General features: G+C 41.4%; 1 protein-coding gene across 1 annotated transcript; it reads left to right on the top strand.

Moving 5' to 3' along the window:
- Window positions 1-395: 395 nt before the first annotated feature.
- Window positions 396-3,767, top strand: camk2n2a (calcium/calmodulin-dependent protein kinase II inhibitor 2a). The gene is made up of 2 exons (XM_082512172.1): window positions 396-1,277; window positions 1,828-3,767. Exons 1-2 carry the CDS (start codon window positions 1,109-1,111, stop codon window positions 1,896-1,898), a joined length of 240 nt encoding a protein of 79 aa, XP_082368298.1. The 5' UTR covers window positions 396-1,108; the 3' UTR covers window positions 1,899-3,767.
- The last annotated feature ends 7,563 nt before the right edge of the window (window positions 3,768-11,330 follow it).

The following is an 11,330-nucleotide window of genomic DNA, read 5'->3' as shown; positions in this document are numbered from 1 at the left end:
CTTGGGGATCTTGTCAAAACTGATGAAATTCTGAATAAAGAAAAGTTCAGTCAGATTTTTATCCACCATCCAACAGCATCTGGAGAGCATCTGCTGGGTAACACCTTCATTTCATTTTGTTGGCAGAGAGTAGTAAAAAGAAGCAAACATCCCTCAAGTTTGTGGAAAAGTCTGAATTTTGAATGGAATAAAAACTGTTACTGTTAGCACTAACATAAAAAAAAAAAAAAGGGGGGGGGGGGTCATTTCTATTAAAGTTTTTATGTATAAAAAGTGTTTTTTATTATTTTATTTTTGTCAGTCGAACATTGCATTGCAAGCCTCCACCAAGCTAAATCTTACATCTTCTAGCTGCATCTGGCACAGGGTATACATTGTCCATCGTTCCTGCCAAATAAATAAACATAAAACGGTTATACTAATAAAGTACATACAAATAAAATTAATTGAAATTAAAAAGTACTTATTCCCCTTCGAAAAGCAGAACAATAAAAAAGGTAACCTATGGAAGGGAAATGCAGACTATAACGTGCCACATTAAGCGCTTTCCTGAGTCTACAGGATGAATAGACATCCTTAGGAAAAGTCCACTTCTCGAAGCCTCACGAGGCTGTGTCAGTATCTAGCAGTTTCGTCTCTCGCCTGTTGATGTCAGTCTTGCTCCTCTACCCCTCGGAGTCCCCACGCATTTACACACAGCCACACTCTCGCAGCTTCAAACCCGGATGGATGACTTCACCGTTCTGCCTGGGTTTCCTTTATGATCCCGGGATCTCCCACTTCCCTCGCCAGACATCAGCCAGCAACACAGGCGAACACATCTCTCTCTCTTTCTCACACGCACACACAGATACGCACACACAGTCACGCTCGGTTCCTCTGCTGCCGCTGCAACACATCCAGAGACCACAGAGAGACCACAAAAGCACCCGGACCTCACGCACCGGCTCCCCTCATCCACGCAGACCGAGGATCGCAGCAGGAGACGGCGCTCTCAGACGGAACTGTACTGGCACCACCGGGGAAGAATTTCAACAACTTTTTTTGCTTGATTTAAAAATTAAAGAACTTCCCGAAGCTGGTGACCCTTCTTCACTGTCGTTCCACGATGTCTGAGGTGCTGCCATACAACGAGGGGAAAATGAGCGGCTACGGGGCGGACAGCGAGGTCAGCCAGATGTCCTTTAGCTGCGGACTGCAGGACACAAGCGCCTTTTTCGCAGCGTCGCAGGCAAAAAGACCCCCAAAGCTCGGGCAGATCGGCAGAGCCAAAAGAGGTAAAAACGAATTCAGACGCTTGACATTTACAAAGAATGGCAGAATTATATACGCTGCGCAAAAATGAGCTAGCTGTATGAATGGCGCTTTAAGTGACTTTGGAATTAAGTTCCCACATTACTGTCGTTTCCAGAATCTTCCGTGATTACCAGCAGCTCGATGCAAAATGCACCGCAGTTGTTGTTTTTCTCACAAGTGTCACTGGTCGTGAACGACATCCAGACTGTTTACATTCACGCACCAGCGATAATATTCATGCAAGGACACACCCCGTGATGCAATCGACTCAAGTGTAGGGTTTAAACGAAGGGATTAAATAATATTAATAATAATAATAAAGAAATGGCTCGAGAATGAGTTGTTTTCACCGAGTGCGTGTGTGCGGGGATTGGGGATTTGCGATAGTAATAATAATTCACCGTGCAAGCGCACAAGGGCCACATTTGCCCAAACTTACTTTTATTTAGTGCGCAATACCCCCCAAAATAAATCGTGACTTCTGATTGTGGCTCTGAGTAAACAACCTCTTCCTCTTTTTCTCCTCCACAGTGGTCATCGAGGACGACCGAATAGATGAAGTCCTGAAGGGGATGACAGACAAGTCTTCGCCCGGCGTTTAAACGTGACCGATGCCTTGCAGACTTTTTTAATTTTGATCACCGATTTGAAGCACTTGTCGGCTGTGCATGTTCGAGGATTGTGCGGGGAGGAAAAAAATCACGACGGCACGAAGCGAGGATGGGGTGATGAAATGAAATGGAGAGGAAAAAAGAGGCAGAGAAAAGGGAACGGAGAAGGCTGAAGAGAAGAGATGAAGGGAAGAGGAAGGAAGAATAAGATGAGAGAGAGAAAGAGAGAGACAGAGAGACTCTGGGGAGGAAAAAAATAAAAGACCAAGATTTATCATGGGATTGCTGGCAATTCTCCAAACGAATCCCGATTTTAACTACAGCTGCGCAGCAGGATGTTGAGATGGCGGGCCCCGCTCTGTATCTCAACCTCTGCTGACTTTAATGATGGATGAACTTGTCATTAATTCACGACCATCTCTATTTTTTCCTCCTTTCCCCCCCTAAAGCGCTGTAAGCATCAAAAATACTGCAACTAGAGGCTGAAGCTAAATCCCAGCCCCATTTCAATAAGTTGTACAGTAGGTAGGCTAAGCTCCGAGACATCCCCCTCCCCCCCTCCAATACCTTCCCTCCCTCCTTTAGGCTCTGCTTTGTTGATTCAATCGGCGACGGTGCATTCAAGGGAGCTGTCCTTTCAGCACCGGTCCAATGCATTCCTGTTGCTGCTAATGCTTTTTGAAAACAGACCAACCAAAACTCTACAGTGCTAAATAGAGGAGACACGTTGTATGTAAGAAAACAAACAAACAAATATATATATAAATACATATATAGATATATATAGGAGGGTGCAATGTGAATATTTTCTGTTTTGGCACTTAAACAACAATAGGCTGCAGATTAATTGAAAAAAACAAGGCTACATTCTTCTTCTTGCATCACCCATCAGTGGTGAAAGGTGCAGGCTGACACCTTCATGTAGCCGATTTACACCTGCACATATCTCTTTAAAAATTAATCTTTTCTTTGCATTTCCAAATGCTCAGATATCTACAGAGGCCAGCAGGAACACGGACATTATAGTAATGTTTTAAATAACAGTCATGAAATTGATGGGAAAAAACATTTGCTCTCTATAATTTGGTTGTTTAGATTTTGCAAATATTTGTGTTTCGTCTTCGATGACTTTAAAGATTCTCTCCATCTATTTGCATGAACTTTCACTCCGGTGCCAACGCAGGTGCCACCACTCTTACCCTGGCACGCTTCTTTTTAACGAAAGTCATATTTGTATTTTTATATCTAAATATTTGTTATTTAAATTATATGCTAGTCTATCGTCTTAGAATTCATCAACAGGAATATTTGTATTACGGAGAGGATATACAGAATGAGACTGGCCTTCAGAGAGGCAAAGCGAGGACTTTTTGGGGGGAGTTGGACTGGTCTCATTCTATATCAGATGTCGCACATTTTTTAAAGACTAACTGAATGTGTCTGGGGTTTTTGCACACATCAATGTTAAACTATTATTAAGAAATCGTATACTGTGACTTGAGCTTCGTTGATGAATTTGTTAGAAAATGGCAGTTTTAGAGTATATTGCACTGTTTACGAGTATCCTCAAATAACATGTTGTTATATGATCGATTTTTGGACATTACCGTTTTTGTTTTGTTCTGTTTTTCTTTTTCTTTTCTTTTTTTGATTTTTTTTGTTCATTTTGTACCATTATTTTAAAGAAACTGGATATGGTTTGTTGTGCATGAAACCTTAATATTTTCAATAATGAAACATCGTTTTATGAAGCAAAAAAGCAACAAAAATGTCATGACATTCTAAGAATGAGTCATTGTATATTATGATGCCATTTTCACTGTATTTGGTGAATTAATAAATGGTGAAAGAAAATGTTAATGCGATTTGTTGATATGGCTTTTATCCCAAGACACTCTCTCTCTGTGTGTGTGTGTGTGTGTGTGTGCGAGCAGAATAACAAACAAACTTGGACTGCTTCTGTGAATCGCACTGCAGAAGGCAAAAAAATCAACAACAACACATAAACGAAACAAAGGGCGCACCATGCGACGCACACCGTTGCAGCACTGGGAATCGAAAGGCTTTTGTGCAATCGGTAGCCATCACCTTTGTGACAGTAAATACTGATCCTCGATTAAAGAGCGAAACAGTGATCCAGCTGCTGAGCTGTAAAACAGCTCTTGTGCCGGCCTACACTAGTGAATCTGTTAAATCCAAAACCCCTAGGGAGCTACAACTGGCTACATGATCATCTATCAAAGTCTGGCAGTGTCCCTCATACAGTAGCTCTTGATTAGTCTATCACATGTTCAAGCTCTCTTTAATTTCCCAACTCTGACACACAGGTATCATAAGTGTCATGGTCTTAAAATACTGGTTGCAGCATTTTTATTTATTTTTCTTCATCCAATGTGCCCCCATTGTCCTGTCAGGTGAACTACATTTAAACTATCACTTTGCCACCTCTCAGTTATCATCGGTTAACTGTTCCATTACTAGTCAGCCACTACAATAAGCTTGTGGTCTATGCTATTTACCAGCCGTACATACTATAACACAGGGATCAGTGAGCTTGGAAAGAAGGTTGACTGGACTTCTTTGAGTTTCGTGAAGATACTAAACAAAAGAACTGAAACTTTAGAACTGAAGAAGCCTCTCGGATGAGAGGTGAAACGCCTTCACAAAGATTAAAGAAGTCCAGTCGCTTTTCTTCAAGCTCTTTAGACTATACAGACCAATGATTTCACCTGTTGAGACCTTCTAAATCCTCAAGAACTGTTGCTCTTTGGACTTCCTAGCACTCCTTTTTAGTTGGTTGGGCTCCTGCACCCATTCATGGCAACCTTCTGATAAATTGTTTGCTGAGCATATTTTGCTGAAAGTGAGAACATTTCTCCAATTGAAAAACGCTACGTCCAGATGAACAGAATGAACCTCTTGGGAGTCACTCCACAGCTTTTCCCTATAGAAAGCCTCATTTTAACAGTGATTCTTGTTTGGGAATCATAGTTTTGTTGTTTGTTTGTTTGTTTGTTTTTATGTTTCAGGAAGAGCTGCTAATGAATCCTGTGCCAGCAACATTGCTTATCTTTTCGGGGAAACATGGTCAGGTAATATCAGCTCTCCACAACAAACTGAACACAGAGCCAATCACACTCCAGCTTCTATTTCTGGAAATCATGCAAGCTCAATAATACATTTCATCAGTTTCAAACATCGAGTACCAGGACGGATCTATAAACAGCTACATGTTATGACAACAACAACACATGCATTTTTATTTTAATTGCACTCCATCCTAAAAGAAGAATATACGAGCGTCGACAAAGCGTCACGAGTGTAACCATCCACGTTCCCATCAGCGACATTATTGACTGTCCTCACAACATCAGCACTGTGCAGAATGAACAAATAGTGCTATTGATTATGTTGTTGTTGTAGTTGGTCTATGTGTGCGTGTGTGTGTGGCTGACTGAGGCCGTGGACAATTACACATCTCACAGTAATGGGCAGTCCTGGCAGGCCGGAACCAGACTGACATATATGGGCTGATATTAAGCTTCATGCCTCTTACCCTGTCATCAGCATGTCTCTGTACATGTGAATCGTTTAAAAGTCAGACTATCAATGGTGCTGCAGTGGCTGTTCAGATTCTGTTGTTCAGGATAATTATCAAATATGTTCATGTTCAGGAATTGAACAGATTATGCATCAATCTATAGAAATTTAATTTAGATATGTAGATTCTCCTAACATGAAACACCTCCCTAACTATTAAAAACACAAAACTGACTATTTCACTGAGTAATCTATTCTTTGATTACAATCATCTTGTATTATCTCCCAAGAAAACTTTGAGATTCAGTAGTTTCCATTAGCTTGGTGTCATCCAGGTCATGGTAGCCCAGCGTGTTTCAAAACAAGGCAGATGGACTTCTTTAGGTACGTGAAGACATTTTGCCTCTCGTCCAAGAAGCTTCTTTGGATCATAGTCACAGGTATTTAGGGCTGTCCCCTTGGGGCTATCCTTTTCCAGGCATTTTCAACCCCCACTCACACCTTGACTCAGGTGACCTCAATAGCTTAAATGGTAGTAGGCTGTGGTGCGGCAGGGATTTCACACCTTGGTCCTGGTGATGGTAATGAACCACAACTTTTTTAAAACCTTGGCTCATGTGTTAAGGATTGGCCTTCCCACAGCCTGGAACTCAAAGGTATTGAAAGAGTGTGAGATCATCTTGACAGAGAATGTGGAAAAACAGCCAAGAAGAACCTTGAATGTCTTTTAAAGAGCTTGGAGAGCTATTCCTGAAGACTTCTTAAAGAAACTATAGTACAAGAAATATTGGCTGAGAAAGGTCAGGCTTTGCTGAAGACTAAAGGTGGTCATACAAAATACTGAATTTCAAGCTTGTTAGAATTTTTGCCTAATATACTGTATTTTCATCTATGTTTGCACACAGTTCAAAAAACTGCATTTTCCTGACACAATATAAAGAAATAAGGGCTAAAGACTTTTGCACAGCACTGTATGTGAATAAAAACAAAAGTCATAATAGGTTCTCTTTAAACTGCAGCATAAGACGTTTCTTTAACATTTCAGTGAACCTGTGAGCTACTGCCCTCTGATGACACACTCATTCAGTTCCATCCAGTCATCATTTTACAACTCTGAAGGTCAGAGGTCACATGACTGCTGGCTGGACTCGCAGATGTAACTCAGGCTGATGTAGAAGGTAGCCTGGGAGTGCAGGCAATGCTAGGGTCACGAGAGACGTGGCATTCTGTGCTAGGATGCAAACACGAGCCCCACAAACATGCAGAATGAGCACTGTCGATGTTATTGCCGTCAGACCCTCTGTTGTCATCCCTTAAGCACACAAACGCCACTTTCCCCAACATCCTGAGTGGGCATACATTAATATTTCTCCTCCTGTTACATAATTCTGCCACACAAGATACCATACCATTATGCCCTCCCACGAGACATGCTGTTGAAAGCAGCAGCGTCATTTCCTCTTAGACTACGCTGCTTTTAATGCAGCTACCGCAGCTAGTCTGAAGCCAGTGGCTACACTGTGTGTAAGTGAAAGGAAAAGACTTTATTCATTAGGATAACACTGAACACCCTGAATGCCAGAAAAAACTAATCTGAAAAAAACCCCAGTGATTTAAGCCACTTCAACTAGAGTTAAAAACCAAAAGGGAGTGTCCCTGAAATGCAAGAAAGACCACCTACTTATGCAAGGAAGTTCAGTGTGCACGCAACCACGGTATGTAGCTGCAAAGGTTAAAGTTGACACACACATACCGCTATGACCTACAAGGTGAGGGTCCCATAACTCAGGAGGGGGGGTAGCTGAGCTAGTATTACCATTAGCAAGCTAATCTGCAAGAAAGTTTACAGGCGCTGCTGAGTGTGTAAGCTATTTCTATATTAGGAAAAGCAGAAAAACCAGAAACAACTGCAAAGTCATCATGTGTTTTAAGGCTTTTTAAAGAGTTGTTCTCAATGCGATTAAACTGGTAAATTTGGACCAATGTTATTATCAATTATAATATCATTTTAAAGGAAGTTTTATTTTTGAGTCTTTCCTGGCACTGGCTTTTTGTCTCTTCACTCTGGACCAGAAAGGTCTTTTTCACAGCAGACATCTTGGCCTGTCACAGTACGGAGAACACAGACGATGATGGATGGATGCCACTTAGGGAGGTCCTGCTCATCTGCAGGCTGGTCAACACAGTGGGACACAGTGGAAATGAGCCATCATTGCTAAACATTCCTGCTGTTGTTCCTCTGATGATGTATGATATATGCCTTATGAAGAATCAACAGCAGGCTTGACCGATAAGTATCGCTGTATCTCCAACTTTGATCCACTTTGATCTTGAGAGGGCTTGACCAGTGAAACTGCATGATAACTGTGTAACATTTCAGTATAGTGAGGTCACGGCCATCACCAAAAAATAGTTTGTGATGCTTTGAGTTTTGTGACATCGTTTGTTATCCTGTTGGTAAAAGGCATCAGAAAATGTAGCCATGAAGGGATGAGCATGATCAGCAGCAATATTCAGACAGGCTGTGGCATTTAAAGGATTCCTAGTTGGTACTAAGGGCCCAAACTGTGCCAAGAAAACATCCTCTGCAATATTAAACCTCCACAAGCAGCTTGAAGTTTTGATATAGGGCAGGATGGATCCAGGCTTTTAAATTGTTTACTCCAAATTTTGATCCAACCACCTGAGTGTCGTAGCAGAAATCGAGACTCATCAAACCAGGTAATGTTTTTACCTTCTGCTTCCCACTTTTGATGAGCGAGGTGAATTGTAGCCTCAGTTTCCTGTTTGTTGCTTACAGGTGTGACACCCAGTGTGATCTTCTGCTGATGTAAATAATCTACTTCAGAGTTCAGAGATGTTCCAATAAAACTTACCTGGGACACAAGCAGGCAGCAAAGTTGTGTTGTGATTCTGCTTAAACAAAAATGTGGCAGAAAAAATCCAGATATGTTGTGTTAAAGCATGCTGTAGACTGTTTGACTTGCATGATCTCCCACACAACACCCACACACCAAACCATTGAGAGCCAAATGACGCTTCCAGAGAGGACAGGGCGGTGGAAGAGACAGACATGAGAGATTCAGAGAGGCATTGAGTGTGCAGTAGATTAGTGTTGTTGCTGCCCTTGGGCAACAGAGCATAGAGGACAATTAGCAGCAGGAGAGAAAAGTCCGGCTCCATTTTCTTACACACACACACACACACACACACACACACACACGCGCACACACACACACACACACACACACACACACACACACACACAGACACACATATAAATACTCAGCACTCACTTAATCACAGCTTGAGACACCTGGATTTCTCAGGGTGAGAAACAAAAACTTTTCAGAAGGAATATTTTTATGTTTATCTTTAAACCTCTTCTGTGTACGGCCTCTGCCTCACTCTGTGGTTATATAATACTAGCCCAGTCGATTTAAATCTCACTGTCGGGGTCTGTGCTACTGCACATCAGTCATTCCAACTCACAGAGCTGAAAATTAAATTTAAGGATGGAGGAAGTTATTCGTATACGGACGGGAAGCAAACTAAAGTAAGAAAACTGAACCCAAAGGAGAAAGAAGTGGGGAAGATGGCATCATGCTGCAGGGGACAAGAGAGCAGAAAATATAACTCCATGAACAGGGACATACCCAACCTCCACACACACAGAGTGCTGAATCCATCAAATGTTATGTCCCAGAGCTGCAGAGTGGCTGGCTGCTGCCCCCACAGCAGCCTCTGTGGTCAATATCAAACCCGCTGCCATTTAAGAATTACATAAGCACCCTCTTGCTATGCACATTGAACAGGTGCCAGGCCGTACCTGAACTTTGCTGCTCACAGAGCAAGGGCATTACAGCCATTTGTCACCATGGAAACCAGATAGTGGTCAGACAACTATCCAGTGGGGTTTACCCAGATTTTTAAGTGTATGCAAGTATTTGTTGTAATGGGAAAGCCAAAAGTAACAGAAAGCACAAGGGTGGTAATGTTACACCCACTTTAACTTCTAAAAAATGATACCATATGATATATAGATATATAGATATTTGCACACTCACATTTCTCAGATCAAAGAAATGTTAATATTGGACTTAGATAACCCGATTAAATACAAAATGCAGTTTTTAAAGGATGATTTCATTTATTAATAATGTAAAAAGGTTATCCAAACCTACTTTGCTCTGTTGCAAAAAAGCAATTCCCCTGCAAACCTAGTAACTGTTTGTGCCACCCTTGGCTGCAAGAGTTTCAATCAAATGTTTGCAGTGACTGGCTAAAGTTTTCATTGTTCTTTGGAGAATTGCTTAATTCAGCCAAATTGGAGGGTTTTCAAGCATAAACAGACAGTTTAAGGTCACGCCAAAGTATCTCACTCTTATTTAACTCCGCGTTTTTGAGTCATTCAGAGCTTGCTGTTGTGTTTCCTGGCATAACCCAAGTGAGCTTGACCTTTATGAACTGGTTGCCAGACATTTTCCTTCAGGATTTTCTGGAAGAGAGCAGAATTCATGGCTGGAGTCCTGCTGAAGCAGCAAAGCAGCCCCAGAGCATCACACTGCCACCACCATGCTTGGCTGTTGGTATGATGTTTTATGAAATGCTGCATTGGTTGCACAGATGTAACACGATGTAAACCTTCCAAAAACTTTTAAAAAATCAGTCCACAGAGTGTCGATGGTGGAAGTGCACGCAACCACGGCTTTTTATCACTCCTGGGACTGTTAAAGTTACAGTGTGTTAAATCTCACCACCAGTAGATTGGAGACTGCTGAATTCTACTTTCTTGCCTTTCCCAATTCAATTAGATAATCCTAGTTATGGTGGCTGTTAAAGATATCCTGAAGTTTTCTGTTGGCAAGCACTGAGGTTGTTACCGCCATTAGCTGCTAGCCTCTGTTAGCTGCAGTTAGCCTCTGTTAGCTACAGTTAGCCAGCTTTAGTGAAAAGGTCTTTGAAGTGGTTTGAACATTGTTGGCCTCAGACACTTGGAATGGAATCCAACTGTTATCAAAGACAAAGTGTGATTTTTAGGACACTTGAGCCTAAAGTTAGCTGCTACAATGTTAGCTTATAACCAGCTATTATTTAGCCGGCTTTGTCATCAGCTGTTCAGAAACAGAAGGGTCGTATGTCTAATCTGCTAACAATAAGTGTTTGTGCACCTATTTGTGAGTTACAGCCCTGACGTCAGTTCAGAAAATAAGGCTTATGTTAAGAAGGAAGAGGATGACATGTAGACACTTGTGCTGACTCTTTCCTTTGTATTCTCACTTCTTTTGTGAGGTGGACCCTTTTCAGATGATAAAATGTAGTTATGATGATGCATATCTTGATTCTGAATGTGCAGACATGACTTAAAATTGACCTCAACTGGGTATACTCATGGGCAAGCAACTTGGTACTAGCAAATTGTTGTCAAGCCAATAAAAGTTTAAGAGTTTGGTTTCAAAGTGAGATTCAGCCCTCTTACATTTCAAAACATCATGAAGGAAAAGTCTGGTGGTCTGAATGGGACTTTGGTTACTACCCCCATCATTTATACTTTCTATGCCAAACAGGGTACCATCAATCCTGCATAAGACCTCTATAGTCATCAATAACTCCCAGTTCTCCCTGTTGTTCAAAAGTTAATAAAAACCAATATTTCTGTGCAGTGCAACAAAAGCTTAAAATAAAATTCAACTATTGCTTTTTTTCATATTACGATAAAGCTTACACAGTGCACGTAGTGCTTTTCTATCACCCACACCTTGTTTTAGTGGTTTTTTTAATACTTGCATGATATTTTTTAATTCTTCTGATTTTTCTTATAGTTTGCTCTTCCTTTACAAATTTTGCTGCTCTGCTGCCAGTAGACCTGTCCATGTTTCTGAC

The sequence above is a fragment of the Aulonocara stuartgranti genome, assembly GCF_965226115.1.
Source record: "Aulonocara stuartgranti genome assembly, chromosome: 18".
NCBI lineage: Eukaryota > Metazoa > Chordata > Actinopteri > Cichliformes > Cichlidae > Aulonocara > Aulonocara stuartgranti.
Note: the sequence above shows the minus strand (reverse complement) of the source record. Positions and strands in the feature narration are given on the sequence as shown.